The 23,850-nt window shown below is 39.0% G+C and overlaps 1 protein-coding gene across 1 annotated transcript in view; it reads right to left on the bottom strand.

The window, feature by feature from the left end:
* Positions 1-23,850, bottom strand: part of LOC139718059 (HEAT repeat-containing protein 5B-like) — a 75,863-nt gene that overhangs the window by 11,685 nt on the left and 40,328 nt on the right. Inside the window, exons 4-24 of the mRNA XM_071629552.1 lie at positions 23,127-23,338; positions 19,342-19,450; positions 18,431-18,580; positions 15,199-15,367; positions 14,357-14,514; positions 13,593-13,842; positions 12,855-13,007; positions 12,092-12,342; positions 10,230-10,341; positions 9,131-9,283; positions 7,667-7,766; positions 7,030-7,139; positions 6,381-6,619; positions 5,632-5,838; positions 4,875-4,943; positions 4,381-4,502; positions 3,332-3,491; positions 2,261-2,450; positions 1,598-1,767; positions 773-941; positions 121-285 (exon numbers count right to left, since the gene is read on the bottom strand). Coding sequence (XP_071485653.1) covers positions 121-285; positions 773-941; positions 1,598-1,767; positions 2,261-2,450; positions 3,332-3,491; positions 4,381-4,502; positions 4,875-4,943; positions 5,632-5,838; positions 6,381-6,619; positions 7,030-7,139; positions 7,667-7,766; positions 9,131-9,283; positions 10,230-10,341; positions 12,092-12,342; positions 12,855-13,007; positions 13,593-13,842; positions 14,357-14,514; positions 15,199-15,367; positions 18,431-18,580; positions 19,342-19,450; positions 23,127-23,338 — 3,418 coding nt within the window. The remainder of the gene's footprint in view (positions 1-120; positions 286-772; positions 942-1,597; positions 1,768-2,260; positions 2,451-3,331; positions 3,492-4,380; positions 4,503-4,874; positions 4,944-5,631; positions 5,839-6,380; positions 6,620-7,029; positions 7,140-7,666; positions 7,767-9,130; positions 9,284-10,229; positions 10,342-12,091; positions 12,343-12,854; positions 13,008-13,592; positions 13,843-14,356; positions 14,515-15,198; positions 15,368-18,430; positions 18,581-19,341; positions 19,451-23,126; positions 23,339-23,850) is intronic.

Raw genomic sequence — 23,850 nt, 5'->3', positions numbered from 1 at the left:
AGAATTGGTAAAAACTGGCATTGTTCACCAAGGTGTTAAATTCTACAGAGTTACTCTAGTGTTGGTAGTGAGACAGATAAAACGCTACTTTTGGAGTCGTGACTGTGAGATCCAGCTCACCTGTGGAGGCCGAGAGCACAGCTTTACAGAGAGTTAGCCAACCAGCCAGGTTCTCCACCACCAACTCATGGAGCATGCTGATCAGGGTGTCATGGATGTTGGAGCGCATCTTGGGATCCGTCTCATTGTTCAGCATGCTGAAGAGGAAACCTTCTAGACCCGTTTCTGGACAGATTTTAACAAACAATTATCAAGATAATGAATTCTAAGAATGCATCAAACTTTGACAGTCTTTGTGCATTGTTTGCATGTTCATTACAAGTCATCAAAAAGAAAAATATTCAGCACTGACACAAAACCTATATTACTCTGATGAAACTGGCAATGGACTTCTCTTAAAAATAATGTATTTGACAATCATAGCATTAAAAAAACAAAGCATTCATTCTGAGACCTGTTACAATGTAGAGCAGGAATTATTTCATTACTGAAATGTTTCAACTTACTGAGCTCACAATTTTGCATTTTATTACAAATAAAGATTAAAGAGCCAGCAGTACAAAAAAATAAAGTACAGACTTGATTTACCCTAATTAAAGCTCACAATCTTTGCATTTTATTACAGATAAAGAGTGAAGATTAAGCAGAAACCCTAGAAGTCATACATCTATCTGTTTGTAGACTGTTACAGATATCTAATAACCTTCATTACCTGTGATTATTGCATCTGACTTGGCACCTTGTACAGCTCCGGTTGGTTTGTCTGGCTTTGCAAGGGTCATGGCATATTCACAGACCTCGCGTGCCTCACGTTGCGACAGCTGGCGAAGGCAAGCCACAGCTGCACGTCTCAGCAAGAGATGTTGGCTTCCCAGGGCAGTCTGTGGACAAGGGTTGGATGTTAAGATGACTTCATATCCTTCAAGCATAGCGATGTATAGAGTTGCAAAATAGATGTATAAGACCAAAGAAAGTATGATAACATACAATCACAAGCTAAGTTTCAGCAGGGCAATAGGAGGTGGAAAAAGAGAGAAAGGGGAATTATGTAAGAGGTTACTGTAAAACATGATATATTCGCGGCATGAATTTTTCGCGAATTGGAACTGACGGCCTTTTTTGCGGCATGAAATTTTCGCGAACTGCCACTGGCATTCAATGCATATAGTGTAGATAAGAACTTTCTCGTGCATTTTAATTTCGCGAATCTTGGCGCTCGCGAAATTCGCAAAATTAAAATGCACGCAAAAATTCCTCGTTTTACAGTAAGCTACAGTGGATAAGTCTTCCTAAGCACATATATGAATACAGTTAAATCACACCATATGAAAGAGAGTGACGAAAGTGCATCAATGTTTGGTAGTAATAAACAGAATGTAAAGGAGAAAATATGAGACTAAAGATAGATGGGGAAGGGACGAGAGTGAGGGAGGTCGAGAAAACTAGATAGAGACAGAAAGGGGGAAACAGAGGTAGATAGGGGAGCAGGTAGAGAAATGGAGGTACAGAAAGGAGAGAGTAAGACACTGTCACTTACACAGAGATCTGGCACCAGTGTAGAGAGGTTGACATGACGAGGAGCAAACATATGAAGCTGCTGGAGGCAGGCGATGGCTTCAGCTCCTACCACTGAGTCATGGTGGTCCTGCATGATGGCACAGGCTACCAGGCAGGAGGTCCTAGCTGTTGCTATGTTACCACGGTTACCTGTATGGGAGCAGCAAATACCTTCAATCATATCTTGCCCTCCTTTCAGGTGATCTGTGCTGTATCACATGTTGAAGTACTATTGAACGTAAAATGAACACCACAAAAGCTCTTCAACTTATCTCTGAAATCACAGAATTCCAGAGCACATACCATTTACACAAACTGCTCTATGAAAGAAACAACTTAGCCTTCAAGGTAAACTATCCACAAGTTGTAATTGACATGATTGACAAATTGCCCTTCACCGACGTAAATAAGCACTGATTATTCAGGTTTTTTATCAGTATCCACGATATTGAAAAATATGTGATCCACTGCTGTTTCTCTGAAAGCTAATGAGCATATGATACTTAGCATTATGATATGATGACACCAGTAATAATTAGATATCATCCTAGCATAGTAATCAATCTCATCTACCTCACCAGAATTCTTTGATATGATATAAATGTGTGAGAAAGCTTGGGATGAAAACTACCAATGAACTGACCTTGAAGCTCAGGTCCCACTGTGGTGATGAGGGCAGCTAAGCACCTCCCTAGACACTGGTGGACCTCTACCGTGGATGGTGGGACACTGAGGAGCAGGGTGAGGACCAGGGACAGGGTGGGCTCCACGTAGGATCGGAACATTGGTCCACCGGAGTCTGCTATCAGGGTCAGGGCATGCAAGGCCCACATCTGTCATATTACAGACATTGGGAGGAGGGAGAGATAGAGATACACCAAAACGTGTTTATGATTCCAGTGGAGTAACCATAACCCTGACAACAGCAATAACACTGTAGTATATTATGTAATCAGGCTAGACTCTGACCAGACAGGGTGTCTGAGCTCTGTCGGCCAGAGGACTTAATATCACATCATTCGTATATCGGAGGGATTAAAGAGACAGGTGTCCTCACATCATGGTGGACCACCATACTGGTAGTAGCGGATGTACCGATGTATTTATGACCAGGCAGTCTCAGTGTTTTGGTCAGTCTGTCTCGAGCTTTGGCTGAACGCAGTCGTCTAATAAAGTCAATCTCTCTCTTAACTCCGAGTGTGTCAATTGTTCCATATTTGATTGTGCTCATAGCAGGTCACTTCAAACACCACCACTGACATTTATAGGAGATGATAGCAAGTGTCATCACTTCTTGCAAAATGAATCACATCAAATTTAAGAATCACCAGTATCCACTGCTGGAAAAAAAAATAATAACCTCATCTTTTTGTTTCACTTCTTTTCCTTTTTTTTCAAATCCCCTTTGATCAGCAGTACTTCATATTGTACTCTTCTGATTTTTGTGGCGAACTGGAATACTGTAAATGGCATTGGTGTCATTATGTAGGTGCTGTAATGTCCTAATGACATAACAGTTTGACATGCGAGAGGTTAATAAACTTCTATGCGGAACACTGTTCTCTTACCTACCATTTCAAGTAATGGGATGTGAATGTTGTAACAATTATCATGTGGAACATCATTTCATGTGTCCTAACTGAAAAGGGACTAAACTTCCCAGACACTTTTGCTAGAATTTCAAGAGCAGAGAGAGGAAACAGGGCAGACTGACCTGTACTTCAGGAGAGGTGACATCCTGGGCCAGGGCTAGGAGAATACTGACACTGGTGTTGAGGTGCTGCCCTGCACCCATACCACCAACATACCGGTGGAGACAGCCTAGAGCTAGAGAGTTGCCTGTTCTTGATACCACATCACGGGCTGTCTTCAGTCTGCAGACACAAGAAAAGTGAGATATTAGCAGCTTACTCTCATCTGTTTCACATAGGGCTGACAGATGAATGCACTAAATGTAAATAATGCACTCATGCCAGGCAAATTTGAAATGCATCTACACTGTATGATGCATTACAATACAATACAATATAGGTACTTATATAGTGCTCTTAAAACAAGTAAAGATGTATCACAGCACTTCACAAAATGATAATATTAAATGACATTAAGGGGGTAGGGAAAATAACAAATGAAAGTTACAAAACATATACATAATTGATCAATCAATTATTGAAAAGGAAAATCTTCAAGGACTTTTGGAACACTGCTAGGGTGATTTGTGCATATTTTGGGATCCAGTAATTATGAAGACTGCAATCTTTTGATAATTGGTTATACAGGTGCAAGCAGACAATACTATGATATCAAACATACATAAAATAGCTCCTCACAGACACAACAAACATCCTTGTAAAAGACTCACGATACGATGTACCAGCAAAAAATGGGTTGTACATGCACCGTGTTCTCCTATGTATTGGATATATTTGAAAATTCTGTAGCAAGCGAATCATTATCTCAAGCCTTATGATTCATACTGCTTGGAACAATGAAATTAATCTCAATGTTAAACTAATAGGCCATGGCTGTTTGGGAGGTTGAAAATATGGCAGATTTTTAAGCAAATGCTCTTTCCTTTTAATGGCTGAGAAAGTACAGAAGTTTGTGCAACCCACTAAAGCAGCAAAAGCAAATAGAGGCAGAGAGGTGATGGTAGGGCAAAAATCTCTCTCAGCCTAATCAAGGATAGGATCAATCTGCATCATTTAATCCCTACTCTGATATACTGGAAGCTGAGAATCGTAGGAGAAAATGGAAGCTTACCTGTCAAAGCAGAGCTGAGCAGTCTGAGCTATGAATGTATTATCACCCCCAACCTGGGCCATCCTCCCCAGAGCTTCCCCAGCTGAGCACCGCAGAATGGGGTTGGCATTGTTCAGAGCTCCCTGGAAGTGAATATAACAAAATCTTTCAAGGGTCTCTTCATAACTTCTCTTATAAATGTACTTGAATGCATTTTATATTATTTGTTGCAATATCTAATGCACCAAGAATTTTCATTGTAGACAATAAAGTAAATCAGTCACTCATTCAAATCATCTCTTCAACATTCATACATTAGAAATAACTCATCATCCATGAAAAACATTAACTTGAACAAACACCACTCCATACAGCTACACTGCAAAACACACACACTCAAAATGTGGGCATACACATATCAAGCACTTGACTTGCATCTTGATGACAGTATTATCTAAATAATACCAAATATGCAGAGACAAAAATCCTTGGGTATTGAATAAAGTTGTACTCACCATGATGAGTGCATAAGCAGCATTTCTGACTTTGGTGTTTGTCAATCTCTGCTTGGCATCAGCTAGGCCCTGGATATACGAGGATATAAATCATACAGACAGGATACTGTTTAAATGGCTCAGAGATCTAAGTTATACAAGGTTTCTAACACTTCACTGATGGCCATCTTTACTAAATGAAAGATCATGGCACTCAGACCTAGAGCTTACAAAGATCATCACAAAGAGTGTATCATCTTTAATTTTGGTGTGAGAGCTTGAGATCATTATATATTCTTTTAATTACCTGTCATACCAAATAAAGACAAGTAGACTTGCCACAGCATACATAAACCTAAGAAAGTTAACAAGGTTTCTCTGAGATTAACAATAATCTTTTTCAACCATTAGTTTTTCTCATTATGCATTTATCACTAAGAATTACAGGATTCCTGCTGAGGAAGGACAAAATTACATCAGCCCATCAACAAATTCCCTTACAATCACACTAAATGGAAAATAACAAAGAAAATGACCTCCTGATAACTGCAACTATCATGTCAGTTGGTAAGAATGTGTACATATGGAGTGAGTATAGGAGTCAATGAAAGTATCAGCATCAAAACAAAATATTGCAGTATAATAGCAACAGAAGTATATCGCTTTGTCATCAGATATATCCACTCAAGCTGGATATGCTTCTTCTTTAAAAGGAAAAAGAACATCACTATATATCACCTGGGATTAAAGCTAGTATGGGCAGGCCATTTATCCCTACCTTGAGGGCACTAAGGACTGCTGTGAAGATGTTGATCTGGACCGCCTGTTGCCGTGCCGACTTGGCCTGCTGGATGCAGTCCTGGAAATGCTCCAAGATCTTGTTTCTGTGTTTGTCAGCAACGTGTGGGAAGACCACACCGAAGAGGGCGACAGACCCATCAATGACAGCTACACCAAGTGGGAGGGGACCAGGCACCTCATCCTCCTCAAGTATGAGAATGGAAAGGAAAAGTTAGTACCCTCTCTACTTATGCTATTGTCACATTTTCTTATCTAATCTATTACAAGATTTTAAAATAACAAATATGTTCTTTTGCATCTACTATACAGAAAGACTTATAAAATTTGTTCAAATATAGCTCTATGATAAAAAGATATTGACAAGAAATTTATGTTCCTAGGATATTTGATAGGGAAACATATCAACTCTAAATCCTCTGTAATGGGCTCCAACACATGGATCACACATTCTCCCCATTATGTCGTAGCTAACAGAGTAAAAACAGAACTTACATGTGCTCTTGAAAAGAGTAATTTCAGTGCATGCATAGAATAAATATCATTATAATATTGAACATTTCACATCATGGCAGATTATGACTATTTGCTGTGTACACAGAAAATCCGATTAAATTACACAATCATGTACAATGAACTAACTGTCTTGGAGTATCTCTCATATCTCAAAGTAAATCAAGTCCACCCATCTCTTAATACGGAGGTTGGATCAGGGTGTAGCCCACTCACATCAGTGATATCCCAGTAGAGTGAGGACGGGTCATGTTCCAAGGCCCCAGAGCCTGAGGCACTGTTGGGCTGAAGCTGAAGTTCCACTGACTTGTGATCTGTGTCCTGGATCCAGGAGCCTAGGATGATGGAATCATTCTCATGGCAGAGGGAGCGAAGGAGGGACGTGGTGGTGTTGGCAGGGTTGTCTGTCAGTGTGAACTCAGCCACCAACTCACGTAGTAGGGGAATAAAACTCCCTGGAATAACATAACATGGAAAGCAAACTAAACTACTGACCTCAGATCCATCCCTGACATTGAATCTCTAAGATTTTCACACCAAACATTTTTGAATATCTTAATTTCTTTGCAGATGAGAATGATATTTCTTGTTTCTCATGAGACATAACAATGTAACTTTTAATCTGCAAATGATATACAGCATTGATTTTGATGAATCAATTGCCAATGATCTCTTTTGAATATGACAAGACAGAGACATAAGTTCTGAAACTTAACCCGTTGAGGACGGTATGATTTTGCTACAACACGCATTTCCCATAGACACCTGCCCGAGTATACTCGGGACTCATCCTCAACAGGTTAAGGCTGAAAGAGTTGAATACCTCACATGTTGAGATGATAGTGCTGATGCAGCTCATGCCTACCTTCATATGACTTGGGAGGCAGCTGTCGGAGGACCTCATACAGTCTCAGCCGTACCATGGCAGCACAGGCCTTCAGGTGAGCCCCATAGGATTTGATTACCTCGTGGATTCTAGGATAACCAGGTGAATATGAATATGAAAAACAATGAACAGGGAGATTCCCTACAAGCAAGTTTGTTGCCTATAAAAGTTGCATTATGGAATTTATGTAATTCGTTGACACTCTTGGTAGGATTGTTAAGACTCGGCAAATATTCAGCCAGGAGACTTTCATGATTATGGCTTTTATCCAAATCATTTACACTGAGCAATTCTAGTTTTAACATATAAAACAAACATATTTAATGATTTTCATTGCTAAAAGAGCTTTTTCACACCTTGTCTTCTTAATTTCATACCTTTATAGTGTAAGTAACATCACTAGTCTGTTTCATGGAATGACCAAAATAATATGTACATGTTATTGGTTGTTGACATGCAATAGACATGGTAGTACCAATGGTAACTGTAATTACTCTATGTTACAATTTTTGTCAAGCACTTTATAGAACAAGATTCTGATTTCGTGCCGCATGTGGAGCTTATGGTAGAAGAAAAAATATTGAAAGGTGAGGACTGCATTGAGAAATAAACCTACTCTGATAACATGGACATGGCACATTCCAAAGGAGTCATCAGCCTTCTCACAACATCATCACTAATCAGCTCTGGGCAGTGACGAATGAAACTCTGCATCGCTGGGAGGGAAAAGGAAGTAAAAGAGAAAAATGACAAGTTAGCTACAGGCTTTCTACTAGTGAAATGTACATATCATATAAAAGTCAAAATATGCTTTAATTTCGACAGAAAGTAATACAGTAAGAAAGGGACAGGTAATACAGGCATTAGCTACCAATTTTATCGGTAGAGTAATATAGTAAACTTATTTATCATCGTAGAATCTTACTCCATGAGAGCTGAAGGAAGTAGAGTTGAGTGATTCAGTTAGTGCTACATATCTGATGTGACAAAAACCAATAGATGATATTCACTCATTCCACAGAGACAAGACTCTACAGTTTGTTTGTTATTCTTACTACAAAATATTGCAGATGATTGTTGAACAAAATAGATTAGTATTCTCAATACTAGTGCCACTTCACTAACTTGTTTCATAATGATTGGAGGATATACTGCTGACTTATGTAGCTTTCCTGGTGTAACAACAGAATGGAATCCCAACCATCCCAGTCATTCTGCATCCATACAATAGTTACGTTTAGATGGTGATTCTTAACCTCGAGGATAGCTATCTTCAAGGATAAGCTCTGGCCCCCTAACTACGACGCGCGTTCACACGACGAAGCTTATCCTCGAAGGTGGCTATCCTCAAGGATAGGCTCACTGCCCCTCGTAACTATGCTATCTATAAGTTCCTATCAACAAATTCTGTCCACACGAAGCTTAACTACAAGGGACCCCCGCAGCTCACTGATAGAGCACTAACCCTGAGATATCTTGTGGAGAGCTATTTTTAAGTTGACTTCAAGTTAGCTAGCAACGAGTGCATCTACACGGTGCTTAACCATGAGATTATCCTTGAAGATAGCTATCCTCGAGGTTAAGGATCACTGTATGAATGTAACTAATGTTGGTGATATGTTACAATGGTTTCAAAAGAGGGTAGAGCCGAGAAGTGATTAAAGGGATGGTACAGTATTGGCGGAGGCAAGGATTGGGCTTTTAACTTTTTGTGAGATACCAAGAAACCACTAATGAAATAGTACAGAGCATACCATTGTAAGACAAATTCAAAGTTTATTTGATGAAAATCGGTTTTGGAATGGCTGAGGCATCCAAAAACAAAGCAAAATAAAGCAATCAGAATAAAAGGTGGGTCCAAACTTTTATTAGGATTACTCTGTTTTGGGTATCTCGGCCATTTCAAAACCAATTTTTATCACATGAACATTGAATTCCTCTTGGAATTACATGCTCTTTCATATTTCATAAGAGGTTACTCATTATTTCACCCAAAAATGTTAGAAACCTGAAGTTAGGTCTCAAACAAAACTAAACAATCCCTTTAATGCCTATCATGATTAAGGATGTTAGTACTCACCACACAAGGCTCCTGCCCTCCCCTCCAGCATCACCTGCCAAGTGAAGGCATCACCTCTAGCCTTCTCTGAGTCCATCTCACGGGAGGATCGCGGGAAGGCGTTACGCCACAGGAGGAGGAGACGGGGTAGGTGGTTCCTTACCACAGGTGTGCCTGGGATTGGTGACAGAGTAAACAATTGTCAAGATTTTATGTGCAAATCATCTTATTTGCATGCTAGCTCAACTCCAGACCGGCACATTTTTAATAAGAAGATATTGACTGCAATACTTTCCAGTGATTTAAAGAGTTTATACATACATCATCATTTGCCCATACAACGGTAAGTAATGGAAGTGTCAAGAACTTTGTCTAAGTACAGTTGAACCTCTCGTATCCGGACAAGTCGGGACCGGGGCTCATCCGGATAAGGGATTTGGCCGGATAAGGGAGACTCAATACTTTATACATGTACATATAACATATACATACACATGTACTGATGTAGTCCATTGTAGTACCACATGTAGTAATGTGTATACTGCAACCTTTTCATTGTTACATTTGGGGATGTTTGGGGATATGTTAAAATGTCTGAAGGTAAGCAATTTGGAAGGAAATTTGATGTAATGTATGTTAATCATGTTGGAAGTAATATGTAATTCATGTGTGTTTGTGTAGGAGTTCTCAAGGAGTTGGGAATCCCCCTTTCCTCCCGTAATTATCAAAACAAAAACAAAAATCACGGTGAGATTGCGTCCGTATAATAGAGAGATCCGGAGAAAGGGAGGCCGGATAAGAGAGGTTCAACTGTACACTCATTAAGTAGTTGACATCTGCAACGAGAACAGTTTAGTAAAGTGATATCATGTTGTTGTTTTTTTTCACAAAAATTATGTTTTGTTTTTTTTTCTTCAAAATTATTCCGAATATCATCACATGTACACTTGTGTACTACCAAGTACTTTCAACCATATCAGAAATGGAATCATGAGATAATTAATGCAGGTACACACTTCGGAGGTCTTCCTTTCTTAGTTTATCTACATTCTTACAAAAGGAGAACCATTGTATGAAACGCGTTAAGAGGTGACATCAATGAGGATTAATGATGACTTACCCAGTGTCATAATAGCTCCAAGAATCAGCCAGCTAGCCTGGGTACGGTGGAGTGACATGCGGCTGTTCTGTGAAGCAGTCCTCAGTAGATCCTCTGCCATGCTAAACACTTGCTGTAATGGTTGATGATGAAAATAATGGTCGAGGACAATAGCACATATATTGTATAATAATAATAGTAGACATTTATAGAGCGCCTTTTCCACTGGATGCAAAGCGCTAAATACTGTCATATAATGCTTTATCACACACTGATACACTTGAATAACATGGAAGTTTACATATCATACTCTTTTGTTGTCAAGGTGATTGTTTAGTCTTTCCTCATTTCTTCTCTCTCCAGTCCTCATCAGGACTTCCCTCATGGTGAATCGCACACCTCTCCTCATTTTATTCTCACCACCATGAAAACCTTCAAAGATGATAAGAAATTTTAGCGTAAATGTACTAGGGTGATTGTTGCAGTAAAAGACACAGCTTTGATTCTGATAATAGTCTACATTCCCCTCACTTTTCAAAGACAATAACAAATACCACACATGTTGCTAGCAGGCAGCACAAGGAAACTTAGCATTGGTAGGAATGCCAAAAAGAAACTGGATGTGTCCTCTGATGATAAGCAGTGCAGCTAGCAGAAGAGCACACAGTGGTACCAATATTTGCATAGGTTTGTGAGCTACAGGGGTCTAGTAGTTATTAGTCCCTGTGACCTGTACATCATGTCAAAAATTCCAGTCTGAAATATCGGATACTGTCATTCCCAACATTCACTTACATTATAATTAATCCAATACAAATCTGTGATAACTTCATTGCACTGCGCATTTTTAAATGAATAGAATGTAAAAAATATAAAATGAAAACGGATTATATATAGTATTTGGCGGCAGAAAGTTTGATCTCATTGCCTTTTTTTTTTTTTGCTACAATGTACCCAGTTGTTTAGTAGATTCAGGGCACCCTCCTGGTAGATTACATCAAAAGATTGTAGAGCAGGCTTCAGAGATGTGTGTCAGGCCCTTTGTGGGAACATTTCTTTTTTTGAAGGCGACCATCCATCCCCAGTTATATTTCTTTATTGTTTTAACCCTCTCCTGGAATATATATATATATATATATATATATATATATATATATATATATATATAATTTTTTTTTTTTTTCAATGTAAACATGGTTATGACCTCAACGGACAAAATATTATTAATACCCTTTATGCAGACGATTAAACGTCATTACCGAAGTAAACAAAACGTATATATAGATACATATTTCATCAGAATTCAACTCTCACTCTCAGTTTATGGGTTTATTTTTATAGTATGCAAAATGTTAAAGTTTGATGATTAGTATAGTATATGTGTAATATTCTATATTTGTATATGTAATACGGAATTAGATATACTGAAAGAAGGCTAATTACAGTTTTTAGGACTACGGATATATTCTTTTTTTCAATGGGAAAGTAAATGGAGTTTTTGATTTTGTATAAAACGAAATCAGAAAATAATAAGTAGAACATTGACTGATTATTGGTCCGCCCGGAGTGTGAAGTTTCTATAAACGTCCGATATATACATATATTTTAAGGAATTGATATAAATGTTATAATGATTGTTAGTGTTAAATATTATTGTTGATACTGGCACATTAATCTCATGGATGTTATTTGTATTGTATGTTCAATGTGTACCTGCAATTATCTAAAGAGATAATTGACCTGGTTATGTATAAACATTTTCTTGAATAAAGAAATGATTCAATCAAATGAAAGGACAAGAAAATGAAGTAGGTAGATCTTAACTTTCCCAAATAATTAGTGACTGGTTGAAAGTAAGGTGCAACTCGGACATGCTGTCTCACCTTTCCCTTGGCATGAGGAATGCCCAGTGGGCAGCTACGGACAGCACCCAGGAGGGCAGCAATGGCGAAACTGTAGCCGGACACTGCCTCGGGAGACCCCTTGAATTTATCCATGCGGTCCATGCAGCGGTCAAGCAACCTGGTCAGCTGGGAGGGGAGGGCCACAGCAATGCAGCGGAGGCACCAGGAGCCAGCCAGCCGGGCCGCTGGGCTGGGGTGCAGCAGCACTGTCAACACTGTGTCACACATGTCTGGAGACATTAGATATAAGGGTTTTAGCTGGGGAAACTAATCTATCAACCTGCTATAGCATGTTTGGATTCTTTTACTACTGGATGTTGGTGTGCACGTCATATGTGCGTGCATGTCATATGTGCTTTTAAGCAATTGTGATGCAATTTAAAAATTTGGATGTATTAACTTGATATATCAAGAACTGAACAAATACAAACCATAACAAACAAACCACCTATCTCAACTAAATGTCATGATATATGTCATAAGGTTAAAAAAAAAGCAAAAAGTTTCCAGCAAGTCTTAACATGAATAGTTAAAAAATACCATTGTCAGCAGACAGCAACTCATTTTAAGCTTTACTACGTTATTTCTCTTAGTCTTCTTCAAGTCAAGACTTCATTTTATTTTCTTAAACTTATAAGGCACTTGACTATTTATCAACATGTTTCAAATCAGAGTTGTGCTGTACAAACAAGCCCACATCTTGAGGATACAGAGGGCTACAAGCACCGAGAGATGAACTCACTAGCTGATGAATCTCCAATAAGAGGAGCTGAACATGTACTCAAACTCCTGACCAGACTCCCAAGCTCCTGTAGAGCACAGATGAGGACATGTTGACTGATGAAGACATCCGATGTCTGACTCTTACTGTCACTACCGCCCTCGCTTGGGTCTCCTACAGAAATGCAAGCACATAGAAACTGGTTCCATATCCATTTTCTCATAGTATTGATTTGATTATTGAAGTAAAATTCACTAGAAACATTTTAGACTAAGCTACAGACTGACTTTTAGCTTTATACACAGCTCTAGCCTTTTCTTGTAATTTCTTTTTTTTTCCCCGTTTGTAGCAATGTGGGAAAAACTTTTTGCGATATCAGATACCACCTCAATATCAAGATATTGACAAGCTCTGTGCATCATTACACACAGAGCACAATCATCAAAGCTTCAGATATCATTGAATTGCTCTGGATATGTAACATCAACCATGTAAACAAACAATGCATCCTAAAATTTTATTAACACACTAAACTACAAAGTTTTCCATGGAAAAGAAATCTGCAATATAGCAAACCTGCACTTAAAAGGGCAATGCAAGCATGCCTGAAAAAAGCTACCCTTGTTTCTTTTGACATATATTGTATAGCCAGATCTATAAGTGACCAAAGGTTTTCATCAAACGTACATATTTGTAAACAAAATGGAATTCCAAATGAGGAAACTGGTTTGTAGGTAGTAGATTGATGTTGGTCCTCACCGACGGCATTCATCTGTTTGCCAATGATCCTACACAGCTCCTTACAGGCTGACACCTGGGCCTTCTCTCCCAGCATGTGGCCCAGAGTGGACTGTAAGATAAAGGCTACACAGCGACGGGAGTAGACAGCATCCACATGGGTCTGGGTGGCCTTGGGGCTAGCCAACAGGCCCAGGGTGTGCTCCATGACGAGAGAGAGATTGCGTTCCAGCCACAGGCCTCCTAGAGTCTTCACCAGTACCACATAGGCCTGGAGTGGAAAGCATTTACAGGTAATAAAATCATCCTCTCACTCACAGTCAGGGTGTAAACAACAAGGCTAACTTTCATTTTAAGGCTTACTTACCTGACTGAGTGTGTTTACAGTTAGGACAATAATTTGCTGAACACATAACCAATCCATAGAAGAAGATATTGAAGTGATGCTGGGTCTGTGTATTATATGCACCTCTCTATATAAATCGTGACTCATATTATATATTAAGACCAAATCAACCATCATATATTAAAGACAGATAACATAGCTGAATAAATAAAAAGAAAACAGGAATTGCGTTAAACAAATACATACTACTGAACGTTTTCGACGTGCACTCGTCGGAGTAGAACCGCACGTATGAAACAAGCAGGAATAGGAATTGATGGACTGCAAATTTAAATCAACATTGCTGTTAATTCATCCAAATTAAAGTCATCACTCAATAATGGTCCCATGACCAGCTCAATACAACCCACACACCCACGACTGATCGACTAAAACTGACCTGTGTGACCCCGACTCGGATCTCTCGGTTGACCATCCCTCCTCCCCCTTTCAGCAGCTCCCCAGACCCTCCCCTGAGGAAGCCAGACGTCCCCTTGACGAAACCTGAGGCCAGCAGGTTGAGAATGTCATCGCTGGACAGATGCTTGGCCTTCGCATCTGGAGGGATGAAGGAGGAGCATCAATCAAGAGCTACGAAGCAGTCTATCGGTATCAATCGTGTCATCAGTGTCCTTACATCCATTAGACATCTTCTACCCGAATTCCGTTGATGGACAGATATCCTTTTCATGGACAGTACTCAAACAATTTGTGCTAACGTTCCCAGGTACATTGAGCAATGATGGCCTCACTCATGGGATTGCAATAATGCAATTTACGTCCACGCTATAAAGAGGGGGGGGGGGGAGCTTTGGATGTGTGTGGATTATTCAACATTTTCAAATTCAATATTTTCTAGGCATCAGGAGAAAACCTATACAGGACTAGAAACCACAATTAAAACACTCTCTCCCTGAAAAATAATGCACAGTGACAGCTGAAGCTTATCCTCACTTCATACCTGAGTATATCATCAGGCCTTTAATCACTAGAATAGATGAAATATATTGACGCACAAGTACACAAAAAAATACATACAAAGAGAATATTGAGTATAACGGCCATCAATACCAACATCATTGTTCAATAATTTTATGATAATGTTAATTCATCGTCACACTGTAGGGTTAAACATAATCACTTGAGCATACAAAATGCATGTACATCCTTTTGTCACCTTCACTGTGCACTGTCCTTCAGGTACTCATTTATAAATCATGAGCTCATTTCTCTTCATGGTACCTTTTGGAGGCTTAGTGAGGGCGGTTGCTAACAGGACTCCAAGAAGCTGTGCTACCGAGCTACGGACATCATAGTTTGAGCCATCCAGTGCTCTGAAGCTGGAGGATATCACATTTTCCAGTTCAGACGTCACCATGAAAGGGGCTTCCGTAGCCAGCTGCTCCAAACACTGCACAGGTAATCACATAAATATGGCAACATGGGAGGAAAGACTACACACAAGTGATAAAAAAGAAAAACTAGATCATGACAAGCTTCAGTCTACCCTCTGATAGCATTCATAGGGTTGAGTAGTTTCAGAGGGTGAATTCAGTATTGACACTGGGAATGCTCCTAGTTTTATCAGTTTTTATCAACACCATCAAAATATGAATTCATCCCTTGAGTATGTGAGCATGTTACAATCATTCAAATGTGCCAGCAGAAGCTCATCTTAATAATCCCATAGAAGATATCCTACAATTTATGATGAACTATGGTACCGTAAAAGTGGAAATTTTCACACATTTCACTCATCACGAACTAGCGAAAAAAGAAAGCACACAAATCTTCTTGCATATAACATCTTACCCTATCAGACGATTTTAACTCTGTGGAATGAAAAACATGCAAAATCTACAAATGTATTTTACCCAGCCAAGAATGAAAAATTACTTTGGCAAAAATTTCTGCTTTAACATTAACCATACTATCATCAAACTTATCACATAAACACATCAGGAAGTCTATCATAGAGAGCAGAACAATTCCACCTCAATAGTAACCCCACAGATAGCACAAAACAAACATTTGTCATGTGATATGCTTGGTAGTGTCAACAGGTGGATTTTGTTTTCGGTGTATGCCACTTCTTTACCGTCTCATGGCTAAAATGAATGAATTAAGTTGGGAAAGGTCACCAGAAACAAAGTCAACATCATGACCCAGGGAGAACTGAGCTCTAGCTCTGTGAGAACACCCTACAGGCAAAGAGAGCAGTAATGTGTCCTAATTTATAAATTAAATTTACTCTGCCTTCCAAGTCTCAAAACAAGGAATCCTTCTATCAGACCGGAGACGGAAAATCTCAGGGCACTACATTTTAAGACAAGATGCAGAGGTAGACAAACATCAACAACCATACACAAAAAACAAACATGAATATACATGTATGTAGGGGAAAAAAAAAATAAAACATCAAATGCATAGAGCATTCATCCAATGAAATGAAAATCACCAGAAAAACACACTAAAATGCATGCAGAACCCCCCCCCCCCCCCCCAAAAAAAAAAAAAAAATCACTATTTAAAGCACACGGTATATTTATACCATGTTGTGCTGTGGCTTCTGATTATCAAGTACTCATTACCTCTCATAAACTTCACAACACATTCTCTTACCATAACCTGTTCATTTCTATTTCTTATTTCAGTATTTTGCAATCACTTTATACAATCACAATACAGGTTTTGATGAAATGGAAAATAAATCACCATTAACTTCACCACCATCATCACCACCATCATCACCATCATCATCACCATCATCACTATCATCACCATCATCACCACCATCACCACCATCACCACCATCATTATCATCACCATCATCATCACCATCATCACCATCATCACCACCATCATTACCACAAGCATCACCATATTCATAATCATGTCATTATTATGAACATAGATATTATTAATCCTGTAATATCTGCAGCAATGTTGATGATTACAAAATTACAATGACAACAAACATGATGCAAATGAAACAGATGATAACTAGAAAAGCACTCCGAGAGCACAGACCTCCGCCAAGCAGTTACCTTCCACTAATGATCTTGCTCTTCCACAGAGATAAGTGATTTTCACCCACTGAAAAATCGCCCAATTTCCCAATATAGAAGCCTTTGTTACGTCATAAACCCCAGATGCGCGGCGCGCCTCTCCCCAGCAGAAACTAGAGCACGCACTTTAGTGCGCGCATGCAAACCTCAAATACGCGCAGCCTGAACTCCCAAGTTCATTGACCCTACCTGCCAAAATATCAAAATCCTTCATAAATTCCCCCAAAATTCTCGGATCACTACCACAAGTTAATCGTTTGTTACTCGTGTCATTCTCAACCTTTCCTGCAAGTTTCATCTCAATCCGTTCACTACTTTTTGAGTTACTTTGCACACGGACAAACGAACGAACGAACGAACGAACGAACGAACAAACCAACGGTAACGAAAACATAACCTCCTCCCTTGGCGGAGGTAATAATGGGCAGTAAGCCTGATGAAGAATTTGTTCCCTTCCACCAAAGATCAACAACTCACTGTGAATAAATTAACTTTTCACAAATTTTATTCAAGTGGGTAATCAATACTTCTGATGACATTCCCATCAGAGAAATATATTTTCTATGTTATAATTATCCGGTATAAGCCAACTTTCAGAGCACACCAAACTCTCTGGGACATTCCAACCACATCTCATTAAGCTCATCCACAGGATAACAGATTCATTTGTAATCCCCTTCCTCCCATGAAACCATGGCAACAGCTCATCCTAAAGGCAATGACCGGTAACCCTACACATCTCCACACCAAAGTGACACCTAAAGCCAAGGGGCTTTGCTTGCCTGAGAAGTTGCAGGTGTCTGCAACTAAAGAAATCAAGGCAGGTGTCTAAATACACAGTATTGATTGAGTCTGGGGGCCTAGTTCCGGTTCAATTTGAGGACTCTCTCGGCTCTCTCACTATGCCCTGGAAAGAACTCTCTGACTCCGAAAGGCAGAGTCTGATAGAGCTCTGGCCCCAGGGGACCACCATCAGTCTATCAGGGTGTTCAGATGCAAGAACTTTATACTAGAACGGTATAGCTATACCAAAACGGTATAGCTATACAATATTTATACGTCTTGAACGCCGACTAACGAAACAGCATATAACGAAACAACGGTCAGAGCATCGCTTCGAACTAGAACTCGATAACGAATCAGCATTCCATTGTGTCCATTGTGCGTCTGAATGTATGGCGACCATAGAACGGTATAACTGGGCGGGGCCCCAAAGCTGTCACTCATGACAATATGGGGAAACTGCACATTTATACGACATTTTCCAGAATGGTCGAGATTAGCGTCTGAATGGTCTGTCTGCTATACGATGATTCTTTATACGTTCACTTCTTTATCAAGCTTTGGTATAAACTGGCTTGCGTCTGAACAGGGGATATGATATCATAGTCTAGTGGCAGGCATACCTTGGAGGCAGACACCCTGACTGCCATGGTTCGGTCCTGCAGGGCACTCCGGGCAGCCTTGTAGATGTCTCTGTGGTGGGGCTGGGTCACACTGCCCAGACCTTGGAGGATCTTCTGTAGACACCACATGATCTCGCATCGCCCGGTGGACTGCGGAGGGTTTGGAAATGAAATATATCATGCCACTTGTTCACACAGGGAAAAGGTTCAAGATGAATTGCACAGTCGCCAAGTGCAGGTTGGATGATGAATAAAACAACATATCCAGACTCAACAAGGTTATGAAATCAACTCAAGAGGCAGAGCTAGGATGACATATAAACAACATTGATATAAATTACGTAGACGTCACTGGGTTGTTTTTATCTTTGGTATGAAACACAAAACAAAAAGTGTGCTGAGGGGGCAAATTCATCCCACGCTTAGAACGCATAATTAGATTACTGCGACCTTCTCCTGTGCCATAATGCAATTTCCTTAAAACAACCACAGAAAAAATATTTACAATAATCTGCTTTTCAACTCTGTAACAATCATAATTGACACAAAAACCCAAATGTTGGGATAAATCCCTCTCTAGCATACGAAGAAAATCGAATATCAAAGATTATCGAAAATATGCAAAATAAAAAAAAACTCATCATCTCTCTCAATCATTCTTTTCCACTGAATGACAAAGCATCCAATTCTTTTTTATGTTAATAGGAACATGAACATGAAGAACAAAAATATATAATACATCATATAATAGAATAACAATATATAACAATCTAATAACATCATTTATTTTGAATTTCAACTGAAGTGGGCTTGCATGAAGATTAAACGCTCAATCCACACCAATTTCTTTTAAGGGTTATGTCAGAAAAAAACTAATGGACTGTACATTCTAGATGGTAGGTGCATTTTACCTCTGCATTTTTCAGAGCCTTAATAAGGCTCTGGATGGTCTCTGAGTAGGAGCTGCCCATGAGACGTCCAAGCAGCTGGTACATCTTTCCCAAAACAGCCACAGCAGCTCTACGTAGGGAGAACAGAGAGATGGAGAGATAGAAAGAAAAAAAGATGAGTAAGAGATGGATAGAGAAAGGGTGGCAAGACAGGTACACCGATACAGAGAGACAGAAGGGATGGGAGAGGAATGGACAGTGAAAAGGGTGGAAAGAAATCAGATAAAAGATTGGATATAGACCAATGATGAAGGGATAGAAGAAGAAATAGACATGCAGTATACAGGGTAGAAAAAGAAGAAAGATGGCAGATAAAGACCAAAAGGGGTAGGTAGTGTAGATAGAGAAGAAGGGAGAAAGCAAAAATACTACATCAGCCAATATCCTCTTCATAGACTTCTTACTGAATATTTCTATTGTTGTTCAGTAAATTGGGGCCTATAGCAATACTTTCATTAACCAAGTACAGTGCACTCCCGAACACAGTAATAAGAAAATGTTGTCATGACAAAGTAAAAATTCAGGTCTCAAAATGATTGTTTACATATCTAATATACATTTTACTTCTTCGGTTATGACAAAATTTTGAAATAACAAAAGAAAACTGCCAGTCCCTAGGACTTTCTTATAACAAGAGTCGGCCGAACCAAATAGCAGTGCATGCCTTGGCTACAAACCAAATTGCTCTGAATGGGTTAAGTTGATACATGTATCAAGACAAACTTTCAAGGAAACATTCTTTAGGCATACCACCATCCTACATGCCAAAATACCTTTTTCCCCCAAAGTATTATATCACAGATGTACATGACCTTTGCGATGTGGAAATATATGACTTTGCCCGATAGAATAGACAGCTAACATCTGATAGTCTGCACTGTACTTTAAGACAGGTCACAGAACAGCTTGTTTCATCATTGTTTACATCTGTTCATGGGCATCCCTAACCAACCATCATCACTATGACAATCACTCAACTGGCCACGAATGCCATAATATACACAAGATTACTGGAAATTCAATGGATCAACCTTTCCCCAGTAATAATGCAAATGCAAAAATTTTGCGGTACATTAATTTTGGAGTATTTCATGCTACTTTTGGCTACTGCAAATTCTAAAACCTGCATAAATATCTTCACAATTTTCGCTGTACATGCTAAACTGGTTGACAATTGCACAGTTCAAATTCAAGAACCCACGAATATGTTTTTGAGCTGCTCAGTATGAAAATTAACCGTGCAAAACTATTGACATTTACAGTACAATATAATCTACAGCAATAAGGCGAAGTTAATGAAAACATAGAGCATTTTGATGTATACATGCAAAGAAATATGCTTGACAGCTTTCCATATATTTCATAATATTCTGGCAAAGCACATTGCAATGCAGTTGTATTGCAAAACCCTTTTTTTTTTGAGTTCAGACAAATAATAAGATTCAAATATGAAAAGAGGATGAATTTCACTGGATCCAGGAAGACAAAGTAAATTTGAAACAAAATGTGGCTCTCGTAAAATGTCCATACATAGTCCCATCTATGTTTATGGAGTCTGCACTAAACTAGTTTAGTTAGCTTCTCATTATGCAGAGAAGTTTTTAAATATCTTAATCTTCACTGCTGGGTAGCTTCCTAATCCTCTTGGTGCCACCGTCTCTGAGTGCCACTGCCATTGTACATGACACTCATGCCATATGGTTATGACAGGCTTAATCAACAAACTATCATCAACTTGGATATGGCCATTCCTGAGGGGAAAAATAAATAATATAATATGCTTCAAATGCTTAAAAATCCCTACCATTGAATTCACTCCTCCCACCCAGCTAACTTGGAGAAAACTTAGACCTAAAAGATTTGAAATATCATCTGTTTTTTTCAACTGGCACTCTACATGTACGACCCTATAGAGGTCTTTGCTACAGACATTTACACAGCTTTCTACCCTGGGGGAGGGATTTCTCTTTTTTTATTGCAGCAAGAGTAAAAAACGAGGGCGGCACAAACGAAAGGGAAAATGTAATCTGCAAGCCAGCACAATCTGTGCCCCATGCCACACTGGCTAACATCTGGCAGACAACTACATGTATCAGGTTTTCCAGATACCGCTACTGAAACTAACCCAGGATTCACCAATGAAAAAAAAAACAGAAAAGAAGAAAAGACGATATAAAAAAACAAAACACACAACCTAGAATGCCATGGAGACTTTGATATAGGATAGTTACATCTGCTCTATGGATGTTTGATTGAATTTTGATAACACTGTCTTTGACAGCTTTTGAAATATAATTCTTATCGGTGAGGCCAAATTTGCCCTGACCTATGCAGATGCATAGAATACGTGCTTTAGGAAAGAAATATCATGAAGTAATCTAATCAACGTTATCAAAAGCTGAATTTACTAGAAGTGTTACATTAAAAGTCTTGTTTAAACACAAACACACACACACACACACACACACACACACAAACCTCTCTATTAACTATATCTTTTGTGTTATTTCTGTCAAACAATTTATAACATCCACAGTTATATGCAATATATATCAAATATATATAATACATACCAAATATAATAATATATTTTCAACAGGTCAAACAAAGGGTGATAATTTGCATCTACAATAATATATACTAGAAAGCATATATTATGTACTATGTCTAAATCTTCCACATACAGCATGTTTTTGGAGAGAACAGAGCGAATGATGTGAGCACTGACTGCATTCAAGCAAAGCTCCTCCTTGAATGAGCTGATCAGGTCAAGGGGAAATAAATGAGATGTTTTCCTCCGCTAGAAAATGATTAAATATACAAGACACTGACTCTCTCTTTCCCCAGAGTGGTAGCTCTCTTGGCATTATTAATTCATTATCAAGACACAGAGTCCATAGCGGATGATTGCCAGGGCACACTCTACTTACAGGCCTCATGAGGACTGGTAATAGGGTTTACTGATCACAACATTAACCCCTGGGTGCTGAACAAACTCAAAGCGCTACTATGACGACCATTTAACTACGGCAACAATTCGAACCCATTGCCCTTTGTAATAATACTAGTCTGCATTATGGGAGTTGTTCTCTCTCATATACTTTACATATAATATGATAATGTTCAACTGCGAGATATTTACTGAATTTGATCAAATCTGAAAGGTCGTATGTGCCTGTGTTAATTTTCAACTTTGCAGCTGCACCAAACAAGAAGTAAGTGATATGTGTAGATGGATCAAAATGACATAAATGGAGACAGAAAGCAACATTCATGTCCTCTGTTTCATTGTACATGTTAAAAAAAAAAAATCCCCTTCAAAGTCATCATGTTCTAAGGGACATGTGTAATCTGGAAACTGCACAAATCATTTAATCTTTGTTCAAAGCTTTCATCCTGCTCATTCTGTAAACCTGATATTTTTTCAAACATACTTTCTGCGCATGGCAATACTCACTTTGTACAGCCAATACTTAAAAATGTAGAAATATTCAACATTTTAACAATATAGCATTCACAGTTCTACCAACTTCATAAATTACTTCTTAAATCAAGATTTCTGGTGACAAATTTAAAATTATCTTACATAATGAAATGAAGGCTCTCCTATTTTTTCCTGGCACCCTTGCCTACAAGACCAGACAGTATACAGACATGTATTTCACCATGATGGAATTTTCACAGGTGATGTTAAATCCCCTTCTCCCCCCTCCCTTTGTTGCCATGGCAATGGATGATGTACTTACAGTCTGGTGGGCAGATAGCTGGGAGAGTCATCCTTGCTCTTAATGATGTCATTGCAGAGATTTGTCGTCTGGTAGAGTGCCATGGTATCTCCAACATGGAACACGGTAGCAATGCACTTGCCAAGGAGCTTTCTGGTTGGAGGCCCCGGTGACTGGGATATCTGAGCGGTCAACTGCTTGACCAGTTTGGCCTGAGATTCTTTGATGTCTGACTGGAAGAGCAAAGAAAAAAAAAAACCCCAAAACAATCAAAACCAAACAAAACACAATGATATAACAGAGGTATTAAAAAGAAGGTTTTAAACTCAACGAGATTCTCACAGTTAGATCGAGATAACAATGCCATGTCGTGTCATCAGCGTCTGCCATTGTCGGCATAAATAGATGTACAATTGTAAGACTCGGTGTAATAAGTTTCAAATGTTGTTATACAAGTTGTCACATCACAATATGATAGAAAATTCAATGAAAGTGAGAGATTATTCATGCAGTTAGTTAAACTAAAGTGAAAAATGTAAGGATGTTTAAGTTGTTGCATTAACCTGGTAGCTCACTAGGGACATGCCATGACTGTTAGGTTTGTATGAACTTTGACTTCTCTCCATCAGGGCTACATTGTGATTTGAAAGAAACAAGCAGTATGCTTACTGAAGCTGAAATGCCATCTCAGCTCATCAAAAATGCACTTCTATAACCAATTTCTTATAAAAACACATACAAGACA

Source organism: Diadema antillarum, unplaced genomic scaffold (assembly GCF_040938485.1).
Source record: "Diadema antillarum isolate AM-2024a unplaced genomic scaffold, OU_Dant_1.0 scf00000087, whole genome shotgun sequence".
NCBI lineage: Eukaryota > Metazoa > Echinodermata > Echinoidea > Diadematoida > Diadematidae > Diadema > Diadema antillarum.
The sequence above is the reverse complement of the archived record's forward strand: the minus strand, read 5'-3'. Positions and strand labels throughout refer to the sequence as shown.